This window comes from Vigna angularis, chromosome 1, assembly GCF_016808095.1.
Source record: "Vigna angularis cultivar LongXiaoDou No.4 chromosome 1, ASM1680809v1, whole genome shotgun sequence".
NCBI lineage: Eukaryota > Viridiplantae > Streptophyta > Magnoliopsida > Fabales > Fabaceae > Vigna > Vigna angularis.
The window spans coordinates 5085734-5105220 of NC_068970.1; the positions used below are offsets into that span (position 1 = coordinate 5085734).

The window sequence follows — 19487 nt, forward strand, 5'->3', positions numbered from 1 at the left end:
TACTACAAAACCGTACACAAAATAATGTATTGTTCTTCCTCACTAATAAAATATTAAAAATAAGTCAAACCATTATTCAAATTAATTTCATTTTGTAAGGACGTTGTTAGAGTCACATGCATACTTTTGGTGTGCTTATCATTGGGGTGGTTGACCACGTATATCTATCACCAAAGCTAACTTTTTGTTACTTATATTCATGTGTTTTTTTTTCTTTGAAAAAAAAGGTTAACTTTTGGTTTTTGTTATGTTTTTATTCATTATTTTATGTTTATATATGTAGAAGTGTGTATTTTAGTTCACCACTTTTAATATTTTCAAATCGTTTTTCTTTTTTTATCATTAAGTGTGAGTATTTTATATGAAATTGAAATAAGGAATAATCTTACAAAAAAGTTAAAATAAACTGCAAACTAATAAATAAATTAATATACAATGAATAATCTTACAAAAAAGTTAAATAAACTGCAAACTAAAGTAAATAGGTAGCTTATAACTAATTATAAATTAAAAACTCTTTGAATAAGTTGTTCTAATTTACCAACCAAATAAATTTGTGTTCGCGAAATTAACTTAAAACTAACAATATAAATTAATAATTAACCTATTAATCTTACTTAATACTCATAATATAAAGTTTTAATAATTTTTTTTATTAGCAAGCTCTTTAGTTTAATTTATAAGATATTAAAGTCTCGTCTTATTTAAATATTTTATACTTCTAAAAAAAATTTAACTCCATCTTTACAAAAAAGATGATAAAAAAATTATTGACATTATATAAACTTCAAAAATAAAATTTGAATATAAATTTTAAAAAATATATAAACAGAAAGAATATATAATTAAAATTAAGGCCTATAAAATAATAACAATAAAATAATAAATTTATTTATAAAACAAAGCCTCGTTATTACTGATAATTATGTTTTTTTTTTTAATAATGAACCCCTAACTTTTTTTTCACCAAATAAAATTGTACTAGTATATAGCAAGAAGAAGAAACAAAAAACTTAAAATCAGTACTTTTGCAAATTGTGAATATTCTCCCTATTCTATCTTATTTACAGAAGGGTCTATACAGTGTTGGATTTTGCAACAGTGATCCCTTCCCAAATTAGTGGTTCAGTGTTTACCCTGAAATTTGTGGAGCAACTGAAGCTTGGAAGTCCACTCGTTTTGGATATGTGAAATTAGAAGACAGCCCAGATGATGAATTCTTGCTCTGCAATGGCGACCCTTCTCCAAGCACCTTCCTTTCTCTCCCCTCTCAACCAAAAGGTGATTTTGGAATTCATGATGTTCAGAAATCTCTGTCTCCTTTATATTGGGATTTTCTGTTTTTTTTTTTTTACAAGATGTCTGTCCAGTAATCGTGGAAAGGGGTTTTAGTTTGATGTTCCAAATTGGGAAGTTAGTGAGGTTGTCTTTAGATTCTTTGGTTGCAAAATATTTACAAGCTGACACCTTTTCAGATTGGGAATAAATCATCACTGATTCGGATATCGGTAGCATCTGACTCCCCCTTACTCCTAATTGTTTGACACGTGTCAGTTTCTTAGGTGCTTTTCCGTTATTGGAGGTAACTTAGTTATTAGAATCTTGTGGTTCTCATTTCCCAATATGAATCACACAATACAATTTATCATGTCAAAGTCCCATACACTTTGAATCTTATGATACTTGGGTAATTTACTGTGATGCAATATCACAAGATTCAGCAATATGCTGGTTTTCTATGTTTTCTTTCACCATTTCTTATCAAGAAAACTGACAAGTCTGATGACCGTAAATTATCAAATAAAAAGGAAGTATTGGATCGTTACTGACAAACCTTGATTATTCATATGCTTTTGTTCTTCTGAAACAAGGTTTCGCATCATCATCCACTCCTTCTAGGCACAGTATTCTATTGTTGCATAGGTTTATAGGTTCTCCTCCGAAACAGAGGCCTCATCATCCACTTAGTTATTCATTATGTTTTATTTATGTTCGTTTTCTTGCTAAAATTATTCCGTCAAGAAATATACATAATTTATATAATATTAGTTATATATTATATGGAGAGAGATCACTCGAGATTTCGAGAGAGGATTCATGATTTGAATTGCCATTTTGTTGGTAAAACACGAATCCAACCTACACACATGACACCACCTTCATTCCAAAAAGACAATATAAGTTTTTATCTTTATACGGTGTTTAACTTTCTTATTTCTCTTCAATGTTAAACTTAAATTTATACTTAGATTTTCAATAATCTATCCCTCAAGTAAGTCCCTTCATGATATTTGTGGTTTAAAAGTTAGCATGAGGATTCATGATTTGAATTGCCATTCTATAATCTTTGTGGTAAACACAATCAATTGTCAGTTAAGAAAAAACAAGCATAATATTTTTGTTGGTAATTCTGGATCAGAAAGCCCAGCCAGCTATTGAAGGGAATGTACTTGACAAAGAATCAGTCTCTATCAATGAAGAAAATGGTATATAGTTGGTTATTGTTCATTTTTATGCTTTGTTCACGTGTTTCGGAGTTGCTTTTATTTTGACATTGCTGTTAATTTTGCAGATTATGGGGTCGTTGGTATGCACCATGTTGGAATTTTATGTGAAAATCTTGAAAGATCCCTTGACTTTTATCAAAAGGTTCTTGGTATGCGAGCTTCACAAACTTAAATGTGCTGTGTACATTGTGTTTACCTAGAAGCAAGTAAATGAATAACTAAAATGAGTGAAATTTAGGGCTGAAGATAAATGAAGCAAGACCAAACGATGAGGTTCCATTCAGGGGTGCTTGGTTCTGGGTAGGGTCTGAGATGATTCATTTGATTGAGCTTCCAAATCCTGACCCTTTAACTGGACGACCGGAACATGGTGGTCGAGATCGTCACACATGTATTGCAATAAGGGATGTTTCCAAGCTGAAGGCAATCCTTGATAAAGCTGGTACAACTTCTTTGAATAACATAACTTGTGGTTCAACATTATTTACACTATGCCTTGTGTTAATTATTTTCTGCTTTCTAGGTATCCCCTACACGCTTTGTCCTTCTGGAAGGCCAAGAATCTTTACACGTGATCCTGATGCAAATGCTCTAGAATTTACACAAGTAGATGTTTGATGCTTATGGATATTAAATGTCCCCCCAGGAGGAAGAAATAAATTTAGAAATGACTACTACATGCATGTAAAGGCTGAAGGGATTAATAGGCCATGCTAAAGTTGTCTGCTATGCGGCGACAATATTTTTAACGTTGTTAGGATGATCTAATTAATCATTTTTTAAAAATTGAAACTTGTTTGAAACATAAACAAAAATAGAGGCTAATTATTATAAATTTTCAACTAAAATTAAAATTAATTAAGTAATTAACCCTTTGTTTCGTATGATTTCATATTTTGATGAAAAAAACAGATGTATTTTTCTTTAGAAGAAAAGAAGAATATTTGTTTAAGCTAAGTAATTAAATTATTTTTTAATATAAAAAATATGTAATACATTATTTTTGAATTAGAAAAAATAAAAAATTACTTGAATTATTTCAAAAGAGAACATAAACTAGGAAGCTAGTGAGTTGCACTCAATTATACTGCTTCACATGAGAGAATAATTAATAAATATAAAGTTAATTATAGTTTTAGTCTTAAACTATAACATGTATAGAATGACAAATAAATCCATTTTAGTGGTTGTAGTGGTTATTATTTGAATTTATTTTCGTTTTGATGGGAATGTCTAGTTATAAATATGAGTAATATGTGATTTTTTAAATTAGGTATGAGTGGAGAGTTTTGAAAAATCTAAAACAAACTTAAAAATGTGATATTTTTTATTAATAAAATAATTTATGTTAAAATGTATCCTAAATTTTTCTAAAATTTATTTTTCGAGTTTTTTTGTGATGTAAAATTACATATTAAATTATAGTAATAAATTTGATTTAACATTTATTTTTTAATAAATAATATTATTTCTTTTTTAATAAATAATAAGGTCAATAAAATTTGTTAAATTAAAATTGCCATATTAGGAATGTTTTGAAAATATAAAGCTCTTATCAAATTATGAATAATTGGTTCGTCTCAAGACTTCAATTGACACAATTTGTTTTTTACTTCAAGATTGTGCTTTTAGAAGTCATGATAATTTTAGAGAGATATGATTTGTTTGAAAAAGAAAATGAACCTAACATAGTTCTCATCATAATAATTAAGCATGAAGGAATGTTATATAATACAAATATTCTAGAATTAGATCATTATTGGGATTCATTATAATAAAACAACTAAATAGTAAACAATTTGAGAAATTAAGAATAATTAGTTATTATAGTGATTAATTTAAATATCAATTCATAAATTAAAAATTATTAATATGTAAAATAGTTTTTATTATAAATAAAATATTATAATTCGTTTGTAAATTAGATTCTAAATTAATTAGTCTTTAACATTTGTTATAAATATTTTGATTATAAAAAAAATTAATGTTTGAATTGGTTAGTAAACTATAATGGTGACTAATTTAAATATTAATTTTTGTAATAATAATTTTGATAATTAATTTAGATCCTTTATTGTTCTTTGTCTCTCTAGCTTTATTAATCACGTTCTTGCTTAATAAATAAAATACTCGTTCAATAAGTAAAATGTCATTTATAAAGTCTTTATAAGTAAATTCAAATTTCATCTTATTTAAATATGTTATACTTCTAAAAAGATTTAACCCCATGTTGTAAAGAAAATGATAAAAAGGTCATTAATATTATCCTAAACTTAAAAATAATATTTGAATAAAATAATTTTTAAAAATATATAAACAGAAAGAACATAAAACTGAACTTCTATAAAATAATAACAATAAAATAATAAGTTTATTTATAAAACAATGCTTCATTATTACTGATAATTATGTTCTTTTTTCAATAATGAAACCCTCACATTTTATTAACCAAATAAATTTGTACTAGTATATGTATATACTTTGGTAAGAAGAAGAAAAAGAAAGCTTAAAATCAGTAATTTTGCAAATTGTGAATATACTCCCTATTCTAGCTTATTTGCAGAAGTGTCCATACTATGTTGGATTTTGCAATAGTGTTCCATTCCCAAATTAGTGGTTCAATATTTACCCTGAAATTTGTGGAGCAACTGAAGCTTGGAAGTCCACTCATTACTCAGTATACTCATATGAGGTTCCAAATGATATGTGAAATTAGAAGACAGCCCAGACGATGAATTCTTGCTCTGCAATGGCGACCATTCTCAAAACACCTTCCTTTCTCTCCCCTCTCAACCAAAAGGTGATTTTGGAATTCATGATGTTCAGGAATCTGTCTCCTTTATATTGGGATTTTTTGTTTTGCTTACAAGATGTCAAGTTTGGTGTCCATTAATCATCACAAGGGGTTTTAATTTAAACTTTTTCCAAATTGGGAAGTTGGTGAGATTGTCTTTAAATTCTTTGGTTGCAAAATATTTACAAGCTGACACCTTTTCAGATTGGGAATCTGATTAGAATATCGGTAACATCTGACTTCCCCTTACTCCTAATTTTTTGACACGTTTCAGTTTCTTAGTGCTTTTCCGTTATTGGAGGTAACCCAGTTATTAGAATCTTGTGATTCTCATTTCCCAATTTGAATCACATAATCTGATACAATTTAGCTTGCCAATGATTCATATCATGTGAAAGTCAGATAGACTTTGAATCTAATGATACTTGGGTAATTCACCGTGATTCAATATCACAAGATTTAGCAATTTGCTGGTTTTTTATGTTTTATTTCACCATTTCTTATCAAGAAAACTGACAAGTCTGATGAGCGTAAATTATTAAATAAAAAGGAAGTACTGGATCATTACTGACAAACCTTGATTATTCATATCATATGCCTTTGTTCTTTGGAAACAAGGTTTCGCATCATCATCCACTCCTTCTATGCACTACATTCTGTTGTTGCATTTGTTTGCAGGTTCTTTTCTGAAATAGAGCCTTCATCATCCACTTAGTTATTTATTATGTTTTATTTCATGATATTTACGATCACTTTCTTGTCTAAAATCATTCGGCTGAGAATTATACATACTTTATACAATATATTTGTGGTTCAATAATTAGCACGAGGATTCCTGATTAGAATTGCCGTTCCATAATCTTGGCGGTAAACACAATCAAATTGTCTGTTATGAAAAACAAGAACAATATTTTTGTTGGTAATTCTCCATCAGATCAGGGAAAAGAAGGATTCATTTAGTTCCAAATGAATTTCAGATATCTCATCAGGGAACTTTGTTAATTTACACTTCAGTAGAATGTTATTATGTACTGTTGTCATTCTACGCACCCAATTTTAATCCTCTAGCTTGGTAACCCATTTTTGCTGCAGTTGAATTATGTTAGCCTTTCTCCCACAACTACAAACATGCAGTCCAAATTTTGTCATGGTAGTGTCAGAAATGGGAGATGGCATGTTCCTAGCGTTGCTATAAAAGCTCAGGCTGCTGTTGAAGGGGATGTACTTGACAAAGAATCAGTCTCTATCAATGAAGAAAGTGGTAATATAGTTGGTTATTGTTCATTTTTCTAATTTGTTGTGTTTGAGAGTTGCTTTTATTTTGACGTTGCTGCTAACTTTTTAGATTATGGGGTCGTTGGTATGCACCATGTTGGAATTTTATGTGAAAGTCTTGAAAGATCCCTTGACTTTTATCAAAACGTTCTTGGTATGGCAGCTTCACAAACTTAAATCTGCTGTGTACATTGTGTTTACCTAGAAGCAAGTAAATGAATAACTAAAATGAATGAAATTTAGGCCTCAAGATAAATGAAGCAAGGCCAAATGATAAGCTTCCATACAGGGGTGCTTGGTTGTGGGTAGGCTCTGAGATGATTCATTTGATGGAGCTTCCAAATCCTGACCCTTTAACTGGACGACCGGAACATGGTGGTCGAGATCGTCACGCATGTATTGCAATAAGGGATGTTTACAAGCTGAAGGAAATCCTTGATAAAGCTGGTACAACTTCTTTGAATAACGTAACTTGTTTTTCAACATTTTATTTAAACTATGCTGTGTTATTTTCTACTTTGTAGGTATTCCCTACACGCTTAGTCGTTCTGGAAGACCAGCAATCTTTACACGTGATCCTGATGCAAATGCTCTAGAATTTACACAAGTTGATGTTTGATGCTTATGGATATTACATGCCAAATCACACCCCTTTGGCGCCACAAGTCCCCCGAAGGTAGAAATAAATGTAGAAATGATTACATGTATGTAAAGGCTGAAGGGACTAATAGGCCATGGTAAAGTTGTCTGCTATGCAGTGGCTTTATAGCAGCAATACAGTACTGGTCATCATATATATTGCACACCTGTAAGGATAAATGGAACGTGACTGCTGAGAATTAAAGTTGAAATTATACGAGATAAGATTGTGGATACTGGCAAGTGAATTTTCACTCAGAGCACTAGAGTTTTTTTATTTGAAAATTAAAAAAATAGAATTATATATTTAATTTGGAGACATTCGAAGGCAAGAGTTTTATTATTTGAAAATTAAAAAAAAAAATTACAACGCCCGTCAAATTGTATGTACCACCACTATCGAATGAATTTACGGGAGAGAGAGAAATTATGGGTGTTAAATGAAGTGTGTGGTATTTAGGTCTTTATGAATATCACGTCTTGTTTTTATCTCTGACTGTCTCTTGTCACCAACCAGAAAATTTTTTGTTTTTTATTATGCTTCTTAATTAAACACTTTAAATTAAAATGTCATTCTACTTTGATCTTCACCGAACATTTTCTTTAAAAGATTGCAACACATTTCAATTGCGCAAATACAAAATATTTAGACCATCACAAGAATAATATCATCACATCGTAAAGCCTAAAATGTAATTGCAAATACAAAATATTTCCAATGACATAATTAACATCTTTAGCATAAAGTAAATAGCAATTCCATTATATTGTGATCATTAGATTTATAACAAGCTTCAATGCTTTCATAATGAAACAACGTGTCAATGAATATTAACATATTTCGTGAGCAACAAATTTTCACTCTCGTCCAACATGGCCGTATAAGAAAGAAGTCAGCACGAGCAGCTAACATTTTCTGTTTGGGCTAAACACAATGGCTATAGAAAGTTCATATACAGGGTTAAATGAAAAATTAAAAACAATTAGCCCTTTAGCAGCACGTGCAGCTAAATTCTCCAAGAGTATATACTTTTCATATGTACCTTTTACAATATTTTTCTCTCTATCTGATCCCATCTTACAAACTTCTGGAAAATTCAAATTCTGACGGTTTTAAGCTGCAAGTAAAAGTGGGTTGGATTGAGATCAAAGTAACCTGTAGGATCTTCATTGCTTGGTGATTACTAATCAAAAGGTGACTCCTGACTTCCACTCCTGAATGGCAGAACGTAGAGTATGGTTCGGAGTCAACACAGAATGCTGAAGTTTAAGCTTTGTCATGGGTGACACATTGTGTCTGCTGAGCCATGCCTTGATTGCTCTGTACTCATAAGTGAACCCATCCGCAGCAATATATGGATCATCCATGATTTCCTACAGTTCTCAAAAGTCAGCCAAGTGTATAATGATATCCGAAAAAGATGTGTATCACATAGAGATGAAAAACAGAACAACCAAATTTTCATCAGATAAGTGCAGATTTATACCTGAAGGATTGGACAATAATACTGGCTTGGTGCACTTACACTATTTCTTCCTATCCTTGCACTGGCATTTGCCGCATTAGAAAATCTTTCGAGTAGTGGAAGAATTTCAGTATCAAGTTCTGGTCTATCTCTGCATCTAAGTGCTGTGCATTTAAGGGCAACTTGAGCCAATTCCATTGTCTCATCCAATGGCCAATCTCCAGCTGATGTATCTAAAAAGTCACGGAAGGAGCCATTTCTAATTGCATCTTCAACAATCATAATGAGTCCACGTGCATGGCGACCAGTTATTAATTGGAGAGTTATAACTCCAAATGCATATATATCTGATTTTGGTCGGACAGTGCCAGTTCTCTGATATTCTGGGTCCATGTAATGCAGAGTACCGGCAAGGACTGATTCTCGATACTCTGTAATATTGTCAGGAGCAACTTCTGCAAGGAGTTTAGCCAGCCCAACATCAGAAATTTTGCTCACATAATTTCTGTCTAACAAAATGTTGGCAGGTTTTATATCTCGGTGTACAATCGGTTCTGGCTTCGAATTATGCAAGAATGAAAGCCCACAGGCCATCTCAAAAACTATGCGAAATCGAAAAAACCATGGAATTGATGGTTTTCTATTTTTGTTGAGAAGATAGTCTTCTAGACTTCCATTTTCCAGGTATTCATAAACTAGGCAACCATTCTCAGGACAGGCTCCAAGTAACAAAACCATATTAGGATGATGCAGTTGACTAAGAATCTCAACCTGAAACAAATGGGAGACTACGGATACTCAGAAATGAATGCTTTCTCTTGTTATTGCAGCATAGTAATATCGAATTCTTTTAAGATATTTAAAAGGCACCTATAATGAGGAAGCATTGAAAAAAGAGATGGAGTGTACTTTGGAAATTCAATCTACATTCAGATCAGAAAATTTCACGAGTTCAATTGCAAAACACAGAACAAAATGTAAATCCTTAGGAAGCTTGATCTATCAAGGATTAGTAACTGTTGACAGTCAACTTTTCCTGTAGTATAGGGAGTGGGATAGGCAATTTTAAATATTTACAATGGACTTGGATACTTGAGCATGCACTTGTAAGTTTTATAAACCAAATCCTGCTCTAGATTCATTGGCATTTAAAATATGTAAGAAGAAGTTCACCAGAAGGAGACACCAAAGAATTCATTAAGTATCAGAATTTCACTCTAATATAAACACTTTCAAAGGGAAGAAAAAACCAAGCACAAGGAAGACCTCTTTTAGAAACTCCTCTTTCTTGTTGATTGCATCCTGATGCAGAACCTTTACAGCTACTGGTGTGTGATCAAGATCACACTTGTAAACTTTGCCATATCCTCCTTCACCAATCATCAAGTCCTCAGAAAAGAATTTTGTGGCTATCTTGATGTCATCCATGGTGTACTTTCTGTATCTCCTGTCATTTGAGAGTAATGTATCAACAATTCTCTGTTTCTCTATTGATTCTTTAAGGACATCAAGTTCAGCCATCTGTCTTTCATATGACTCTTTGGAAAACTTATTTTTTGCCTCCTCAAGTTCCTTCATGACTTTTAAATACTTAGTTTTCTCTTCAGAAGCAATCTTTCTCAAAACCTCCTCTCTTTTTAGGGAAGCATTCACTCTTTTAGTTTCTTCAAGAGATTCAGAAGAAAGTATGAGGGCCTGCAAGTGAAGGCATGCAAGTAAAAAGGGTTAAGTCGTTAAGGCATAAATTTCTCTGATTGGAGAATAAGTACCATGGAATGCCAAGCTCCAAACCACTGATTCAATTTAAGTCCAATTTTTGTAACTGTGCCACAAGGAAACAGTCGTAGCCGTGGCTTTAAAAAAAAAGTTTTGAATAAAAAGTTTATTGAAATTAAAGAGGGCATAAGCTTTGTGTTTGAATACAATTGAAACCAATAACTTTTCTTTTGGTTTTTGTTCATTTTGAATTTGAATTTGGATGACTTAAAGGCTCTTGATCAGGCTTTAGTCATCCAAAATTCATGTTTAAAAATAATTGATAAGCAGCACTATATCCTCTTAGGGAACATAATTTACGTTTTCTTTTAACAGATTATTCAAGTTGATTTTTTTGTAGGCATTGGCATAGGTATTGAGAACGTGGGGGACTGGATAAAAGAAAACAGCTTAGCTGAACCCGGATATGCATTCCCTTCTACAAACAAGAGAAATAAAATATTTTCAAACTCTCACCTGGTTTTGAGCTTGAACCAGCTCTTCACAAACCTGTTTGTACATGGCGATAGTATTTTGCAACTCCAGTTGCAGCCGTTCTACTTCTTCTTGCATGGCTAACTACATAAGTACACAACATATGAACACCACAGGCATGTTGGAAGATAAAAATATATATAGCATTTTAACGAAATAAGTTATTTATGGGTGACACCCTCCAGAGGATTCTGTTGAATAAAAAGAAGAAAATTACCTGTTTACGTTGTGCAGAAGCAATGGAATCAAAAGAGTGGAGGCTAATCATTTCAATATCATTTCCACAGTTTTCTGGATTATCACTTTTGCTAGAATTTTCAAAAGAATCCCTGCGACTAAATGTTTGCAGACCAATGTAGCTATGGTCGGATATTGATAAAAATCTGAAATTCTTTAGGAATTTAGACTCTGATGTGGATGAACTGATTCCCGACATTTCTCTGTCAATGCCAGCGTCATTGTCTACTTTATTTACTTCAGTAGACATGAAGTAACTTGGGCTAGCCTCTGTTGGAGGGAAAAATAAAAATCAGAAACTAGACAACTTCTTTCATTAAGATTTTTATGCAGGACCCTACTGTGAAATCCTTATCAGAAATCAATATAAGAAGGCCACGCAATTAGAGCACAGGTGCAGACAACAAAAATCTCAAAATGCAAGAACTTCAATCATACCACGAGAATGTGAATATGACAGATCGGCCAACTTCGAAACAATTCTGTCTCTAGCTACAACATACACATCACAACTGTCTGGAGCACATCTTAGGCTGGTAGTTGGTATTCCAGGTCCTTTTAGCTTCCTGGAAGAAGAAAAACTGAAATTTAACGGCATTATTCAGAATTACTTTATGATCCATCCTGTCTTTGATTAACTGTTTGCAAGAAAAATGAATTAATTTCAATGCACTTCTAACAAAAGCTTGAGGCTGACGTGACAGATTTAGCATGCAAATGCCAAACTTTAAATTGCAAAAAGATAATAGGTGCATTCGGGGTGTTATAATCAAGTTCATCTGTTATAAAAACAACAAAAGAAACTCAAAAATATTTATAGTTTCCACCACGTTATTGTAAGATTAGTTTACATGGACTAATGTCGGCAAAACAGAAAAATCACAAATTTTGGTTTAGCGCTTTGAATATTTAGAAGATAAAGTCTAACGAGATACTCTTCTAAGAGCAGTCTCTACTATTAACTAAAATTTGGTTAAACTCACTTCTTCGTTATGAAATTTTTCTAATAAATTTTAGCTAATTGTAAAGAGTGTGTTAAAAAGTGTATGTTATATTTTTCATATTTAGAAACGAATACCTTGTTATAAAATTTGAGGAGTCAGAACCCAGCACTAATGTTTGGACCCCGGACTCCGAAATAAAGCTAAGAAGTGCTTCTGCCACATTGTCATCTTCTAGCAGTACTGTTTCCATCTACAAAATTTCCACATTAACCTTCGCTTAACACCTTTTGAATGTCAAGTTGAAACTAGCGCAGTCCAGAAAACCAAGTTATGATGCACAGATACTCCGAGAGAAATTAATGTACAGGGTTTAAATATTGATACGTGATCAATGCTAACATTTACAAAATTCATTTATTTTTGTGACCTTAACATTTCTGTGACAGTGTAAACAACAAGTAGTAAACCTATAAATTATAAGAAAAATGTTCTTTTGACACACCTAAATTTTTTATATTCATTTTGAAACTATCCTTACTTACTTTCTCATCTCTTCTTTATTGGAAAAATACAAAATTTTCCACTTTTATTTTATCCTTATATCCTTTGTCATAAAAGTGTATACCATCTCTCGAATTATAAGAAACAACTCATCTAACTGTCTATACATTGCAGATATTCTTGAACATAATTATTTATTCAATAAGATCTTCGACAATTTTGTAATAAATACTTAAATAACAATTTTAAACACAAATAAATAAAATAAGTTTGAGATAAGATAAAATCATCTGATACACTTTAACATATTGGAAAATTTGTTTAGGCCATCCACTTCTTAAGAAATTGTGCTTTTGCATATGATATAAAGCACTCACAGTGTTTGAGCCGCAGAGTTTCTTGAACGGGACGAAGATTTGTTCAGATTTTTGCTTCACATCATCTACACAAGCTGCAAAAACATCGGCGTCTGCTTCCGAAACAGGAATATACTCTTCAGCTGCGAATTAGGAATTCGAAAACAACAACGACGCGTTTTAGTTACCAAAGCGAGTTTCCAATGGTATGTCATAAAATGAGGGGGTGCGATGAACGTACTTGGTGTGACAATTGAGGTGATTGGAGGGATAACGTGAACTAAGATGAACCTGTCGGCTTGAGGGACCAGATTATCCACCGCCCACTGCACGGCTCGCCGGCTACCCTTGCTGGAGCCGCCGCTCACAGCGACGGCAACCGATCTCAGCAACGGTGGTGTGGACATTATTCCGTTGGTCAATGGTCAACGAGATTTTTAATTGCTCCTTCAACCATCCCAACAACAGTTGAATTTATAGTTCTCTTCTCTGTTTAAGCTCATTCCTTTGACTATTAGCATTTCTTGTGCTAAAAAAATATAAAATCCGTCTTTCTAATTTATGGGTTATTTTAAATAAATAATTTATTTGATTATATTTATAAGGGTGAAGACACCATTAGTTATTGAAGATATAGATTGAGAAATTTTTCAAAAGTTATTTTTTCAAATCAGTTTATTTATTGTAATATAGACAGTTTTAGTTAATGTATTTATAATTTTATAGATTTGTTCAATTATTATCGTCAGATGTAACATAGTCTAAATGATAAATGATAGATTTTTTAAAATTTTGAAAGTTATTTTTTATTAATACATGTATAATTCTATTCATGTAACATAAAGTTTGTCCGTTTTGATAAGTTTATGATAATGAAAAAGTAAAATTATTAAAAGATATTTAGGATATAAATATATATAATAAAACAGTTTATTTGATAAAAATATAGTTAATGTTTTACATTATTTTATCCAACCATGTAAAAATCTCATCAATTGATATGTTAGCTTCATTCTTCACTTTGTATTCCTCAATTCTTCAAAATTTATTTTTAATCGTTAATACATTCAGTATTTCTTTATATATTGCTTGTGTCAGTATTTAAACAATTGAAAATAAAAAGGTTTGATAGGAAAATAATAGCACATTCTTTTGGATAATAATTTTTTAAAATAAAATAATATGTATAAAAAATAAATAAAATATTAATAGTCTAAATATATGTTAATTAAATTCTTTTATTTTAAAAAAAATCATTATAAAAAAATTGTGTCCAAAATCCAAGGTTTAGTAGTACTGACATTTTCAAATCCAAGATCCAATTCAAATTTAATAAATAAAATATAAAATATAAAATGAATTTAACTAACTCAAATTTGAATTGATTTTTAATTTAATTTAAATTGGATTAAATTTATTTTCATAATGTTTTCAAATTAGATTTAAATTTAGACATTTATTAGCCCAATTTGAATTTGTTATAGTGAAACTTAATTTAAAATAAAATTGATCTTGTAAAATTTAATTAGAGTCTAAGCCGTTCAATTTTAATAGGATTTTGACTTAACTCGATTAAATTTGACCTAACTTTAGATTCAACTTATTTTTAGTGAGATTTAATATGAGTGAGTTATGTAAACCATGTCTTACCTTTTCTATATTTATCGGACTTAACATCTCATAACTTAAAATAACTCATATATTCATCTTGATTTTGAATGTTTAAAATTTTTAAAAATATTTCATTTATATACAATTAAAATAAAATCAAATGGATTAGATTTATCATCCAAAATTTGTTTTCAGAAAAACCTAATTATACAAGAAATTAACGTATTTAAGATTTATCATTAACCCATAAACATGAAAACTAAGACATAGATCTCTAATGTTAATTTATAAGAGATTGGAAATAATTAATAACAAATAAATGCTTAAATAATTAAAAATTAAAAAAAAACATACTTAAGAAAATTATATCTTTTTTAAGATTAGAGGTGTTAAAATGTATTGAAACTTATAAGTTAATCTAATTCATTATATGTTTAAAGAGAATTAAACTAAAGTTATAACTTTTTAAAATGTGTGTCAAATAATTTAAATCACAAATTAAAGGAGTTTAAGTCTGATTGAAGAACAGTCTTTTATAATTTTTTCATAAATAAATGTGTGAAATAAATTAGGAGAAGAATTGTTTAAATAAAACAAACGATATAATTTGATGGGTGAAACCAATTATAAACTTTTTGGCTTACCAAAAAATAGTAAAATTAATTTCAATGTTGTTGTGTAATAGCTCACAAATTCACTCAGAAATGTCCACCACTAAACAACAGCGAAAACAAAGTACAACCACAAGTACTGAAACAGTAGGAGTGAAGAAGAAATACACACACAAAAGTTTAATGTGGTTTGATTTAAGTGTTAAGAAACTCTTATTTACGTCCACAAAAGAATTCATTATAACAGAGATTACAACTCAAGGTTTCTCTCTTAGCAAACAGTCGCTAAAGACAATGAAAGAATGAAAGCAAAGTAAGTGGAAATAAGAGGTTAAAGAAAGTGGTGACAGATAGAGAGTAAGCACAGAGATTTTAGCACGAAACTAAGGTGCATGCTAGGAAAGAGCCATGTGCTCACTCTCTTCTGTCGCCTCCATGAACAAACCTCAACCATTGATGGACCTTCTGTGTTTCTGCAACTTCATTGGGTGCTTTGCCTCTCATAAAGGATCAATCTATATATAGAAGGAAGAAGTATCTATGTACCTCAGCTCACCCAATCATTCAATTCTAATTGCTTCTTTTTCTGCGAATCTAATAACTCTACACAATCAAAATAAAGATAAAGGACAATGGTATAATTCCTTACATGAATAATTTTATACAAACGGTTTTATTATTCTATTCTTTAAATTCCTATTTCGCCATGTTAAATTTTCTCAAGAACCAACTAATCAAATAATTCATATTATAATATACTTTAAAATATATATATGATCTGAATAATATATATATCTCAATTGATTTATAGTTTTAGTTAAATGAGTTATATTATTGTAATTGATGAAATTTACTGTATGAAAATTATTATCGTGATTAATTAGAATTATATGAATTTGTGATAATATGTATGAGATAATATGTGAATTGTTATTTAAGTTGCATATTAAGTATTGTTATCTATATATGTTGTAAAAAAAGATCTCTTTGTTTAAATCACATAGACTAATATATATGAGGTGGTGAGACTTAAATCCAATAATAATAATAGATGTACGATATAAATTGTAATAAATTTACTTTGAATTCATGAGTTTGTTTTTAAATTTACGACTTAAATTATCAAATATTAATTTCTAATAAAACTTACTTAATATATACCTCAGAAAGGAAGACGTCAATTGAAATTTTGTTTGTTGAATATGATTATTGAATAGACTCATGTGTGTGATATATATGATTGGTATATGTTAAATTTTGAATGCAAGTAAAATATTGTGATTTATTAATTAAAATGTTTATTTTTATATATATTTTCTTAAAACCTTGTTTGGTAATTGGTGATTCAGGTGATAGATAATCTGGTCAAGTCTGACAACTTTAAATATTTCTATACCTTTAAAATTAGGTATATGTCATAAAAAAATCACTTGATCAAAATTTTGTTTGTGAAAATTGTATATGGCTGGTGGTTTTATGAAATTTGACACATGATTTACATATTTCATTCTGTGGCTCTGCATCATGGAATCGAAGCTTATGCTTTTGGCATTTAGCTGCAAAGTGTCCATTCTATGTAAGTGAAATTTATCAAGTTATTTCACCATTGGAGAATTGTGGAGTCTGGTGAATGGTGGGTTAAGTTGACCATCTGCATTATTTATGACATGTGGTTAACGTTACATGCTTTTGCACGGTGGAAGCTCACTGATAAATATTAAAGGTTTTTACGTGGATATCCTTATCAGTTAATTTTTAATGAAGGAATAAAGATAAGGGATCAAATGTACAGTGAAAACATAAATATTTATCATTGTAAGAAAGGGATGTTTTGTTTTGCAGATACAAAAAATCTATATTCGCATAAAGTTTGTATACTTGTTCATGAATTAAACAAAAACAACTGAAGCAAAAGAATCGTTCTTGAGGAATTTTACACAAAAATAATTAGCAAATATTCATAGATTTTAGACGTGTCGATCAGTGTATGACCCGTTCCCATTTGAGTGTCAACTAGTGATGCTCAAGGAAAACCATTCTATTTGCTAAGCAAAAGGTTTCAAAGCAACGATTTAAGTTTATCAGCAGTTGTTTATTCCTCAAATCAATACTTAGCAGTAATTAAATATATATATATATATATATATATATATATATATATATATATATATATATATATATATATATATGACCTATCAGTTTCGATTCCAATGACATTTGTCACATTCCATGTCTGTTAAAACCTGAAAAGAACAGTCAAATCATGGCAACTGGTTGTGAATATATATATATATATATATATATATATATATATATATGAATTATTGTCTGCTACTCCTTAGCATATGTGGAAGTTGTCCCAGCCAAAAGGAATGCATTTGTCTTGTGTGTGTAGCTACAGATGATGAACGAAAACTTAGTTACTCAATTCCAAACATGCCGTGGAAGATTCTAATTTCCAAGTTCACCTTTTGTGCTTCATGAGAATTTCAAACCACCACTAGCATAATTTTGTACCGTATGATCATGCAGGAGTTGTCTGGACGGTTAACCTCGTACTCCGAAGTAATTCCAGAAACCAGACAACCTTCACTGGAGAATCATTGACCGATTGGTAACTTCCTTAATAATTGATTAGACTTGTCGATTAAGCATATATTTACAGCTAAAACATGTTTACCAAGTCTTGAACCGTGATTAGGTCGATGCTAATTGAAAAGTCGTTCTGAAATTTATAAAGTAAAGAAATAAATTATTGAAGTTATTGCACCATTGAGAACAGACTCTAATTAACGAATGATAATCTATTAACTTAAGCATTGAATTGAAGTATCTTTTATAAATAACTCCACACCGTATAAAAGAGTCCTGAAGTGAAGACTTGAACTCCTAAACATCTTGGAAATTATTTAGAGTTTGGTATTGAAGACAGTTAATCTAGACTCCACTGTCGAAACAGATGTAAAATACCCAATCAATTAAAATGTGAAATTTTAGTGAGATTGACAAAGTGATGAACTCTTTGTCCAAAGGAGTTTATGTTTTGAACACAATTAACCTTATCATGAATTTTCTGTTTTCCTCAACCAAAGACTTACCTCATAATGAAGTCAAGCTCATAATTTTATTATGTATTTTTCTACTTCCTGTTATCTTAAAATTTAAAAAAATATGATATATTATTTCTCTTATATAACTCATCAAAGAATGTGTAAACTATATCTGCCCGGTTATATATAAACTCTGATCTGTATTTCCACTTGCAGGTTTCATGGTATGAATTTTATGTAAGTCAGATGATGTTGAAGTTCGTGCTGACAAGGTCGGCTATAAATTAAAAAATTGGCGATCATTTGGGAGCAGTAACAAGTGGTGGACATGGAGTCGGATCAGGAACTTTAAAAAACGTTATTAGGTGCTCTATTTGTTAGCACAGTACCATCTGCATAATCTACCACCAAAAAGGGAAAGGCTATAATTTTAAATGAATGCAGTTTTGTTCATCATATCAACATTATATTCTAATATAATTTCTATAATACAAAATACACACATTATCTCACAGCTAGATAACTTCTTGGAAGCACGAGTACGAGAGTAAACAACTAACAAGAAAATATTGATAATTAGGAAGCTGCATTGATATGGTTTTTGCCCAATGAAAACATAGTTAAAAAATAGAAATCGTGTACTTTATTATGATGTGAATCTATCATATTAATAAATTATTTCATTTTATGAGAAATGAACACATAATACTCTCACTGCCCATTACAGTATTATGAAAGGATTCATTATTATATATGACAAATACCTGGCTTAATGGATTTCCTACGTACATCTCTTAAAGTTGTCAATTAATTAACCTGAAGAGGTAATTGTAGAGAAGTTGATCTTCTCCTTCTGAAAGTGGTGTGCAAATGTCCCTCACAAAAAGAGTCATGCACCATGCTCCTGCATAAGTCTTTTCTCGCATGCATAGCAATATTGTGTTTTATATGTTATTTCAAAAAGTAAAAGTCACACATATCAAAGTATATTTATAATTTTTTTAAGATTAGTAAGAATCTTGAGACTCCCAAGTGAACTTTAGACATAAAATTATTAATTATCGAGTACACCTAATACTTTTACATCACTTATAAGTCAAAACTAGGCCGAGAGGATCTCGTCACCCTATAGTACATTAGTTTTGGTAGCGTATATATTCTTTTCTCTTGTTGTATTTGGAAATTGCTGTTATATATTGTAATCAGTACATGAATAGATAAGAATGCAGATAACTCAACAGGACCA

General features: G+C 30.5%; 3 protein-coding genes across 4 annotated transcripts; 2 read left to right on the plus strand and 1 right to left on the minus strand.

Moving 5' to 3' along the window:
- The first annotated feature begins 1110 nt into the window (after positions 1-1110).
- LOC108336226 (glyoxylase I 4) lies at positions 1111-3293 on the plus strand. The gene is made up of 5 exons (XM_017572589.2): positions 1111-1281; positions 2420-2486; positions 2573-2656; positions 2746-2949; positions 3031-3293. Exons 1-5 carry the CDS (start codon positions 1210-1212, stop codon positions 3123-3125), a joined length of 522 nt encoding a protein of 173 aa, XP_017428078.1. The 5' UTR covers positions 1111-1209; the 3' UTR covers positions 3126-3293.
- A 1855-nt stretch (positions 3294-5148) lies between these two features.
- On the plus strand, positions 5149-7451 carry LOC128193319 (glyoxylase I 4-like). Its single transcript, XM_017572587.2, has 5 exons — positions 5149-5307; positions 6394-6562; positions 6647-6730; positions 6820-7023; positions 7101-7451. Exons 1-5 carry the CDS (start codon positions 5239-5241, stop codon positions 7193-7195), a joined length of 621 nt encoding a protein of 206 aa, XP_017428076.2. The 5' UTR covers positions 5149-5238; the 3' UTR covers positions 7196-7451.
- Positions 7452-7962: 511 nt separating this feature from the next.
- LOC108338743 (U-box domain-containing protein 34) lies at positions 7963-13515 on the minus strand. Of its 2 annotated transcripts, none has more exons than XM_017575809.2 (9): positions 13211-13515; positions 12991-13112; positions 12247-12362; positions 11607-11749; positions 11149-11438; positions 10914-11015; positions 9948-10376; positions 8703-9452; positions 7963-8589 (listed from the first exon to the last, which is right to left on the minus strand). In XM_017575809.2, the coding sequence occupies exons 1-9, from the start codon at positions 13374-13376 to the stop codon at positions 8404-8406; spliced, it is 2304 nt and encodes a 767-aa protein (XP_017431298.1). In that variant the 5' UTR covers positions 13377-13515; the 3' UTR covers positions 7963-8403. The 2 variants fall into 2 exon arrangements, with proteins under 2 accessions (XP_017431298.1, XP_017431299.1); XM_017575810.2 differs by having other exon boundaries at positions 11607-11734; positions 13211-13512.
- Between the last annotated feature and the right edge of the window lie 5972 nt (positions 13516-19487).

Bases quoted from the DNA above. Each gene is read 5' to 3' on its own strand.
- LOC108336226 (XM_017572589.2), top strand. From the start codon at position 1,210: ATGATGAATTCTTGCTCTGCAATGGCGACCCTTCTCCAAGCACCTTCC. The intron at 2,487-2,572 runs GTATATAGTTGG...TTAATTTTGCAG, and splicing joins CTCTATCAATGAAGAAAATG to ATTATGGGGTCGTTGGTATG. The intron at 2,657-2,745 runs GTATGCGAGCTT...AGTGAAATTTAG, and splicing joins CTTTTATCAAAAGGTTCTTG to GGCTGAAGATAAATGAAGCA.
- LOC128193319 (XM_017572587.2), top strand. From the start codon at position 5,239: ATGAATTCTTGCTCTGCAATGGCGACCATTCTCAAAACACCTTCCTTT. The intron at 6,731-6,819 runs GTATGGCAGCTT...AATGAAATTTAG, and splicing joins CTTTTATCAAAACGTTCTTG to GCCTCAAGATAAATGAAGCA. The intron at 7,024-7,100 runs GTACAACTTCTT...TCTACTTTGTAG, and splicing joins GGAAATCCTTGATAAAGCTG to GTATTCCCTACACGCTTAGT.
- LOC108338743 (XM_017575809.2), bottom strand. From the start codon at position 13,376: ATGTCCACACCACCGTTGCTGAGATCGGTTGCCGTCGCTGTGAGCGGC. The intron at 10,377-10,913 runs GTGAGAGTTTGA...CTTCACTTGCAG, and splicing joins TGGTTCAAGCTCAAAACCAG to GCCCTCATACTTTCTTCTGA. The intron at 9,453-9,947 runs GTCTTCCTTGTG...CATTTGTTTCAG, and splicing joins AAGAGGAGTTTCTAAAAGAG to GTTGAGATTCTTAGTCAACT.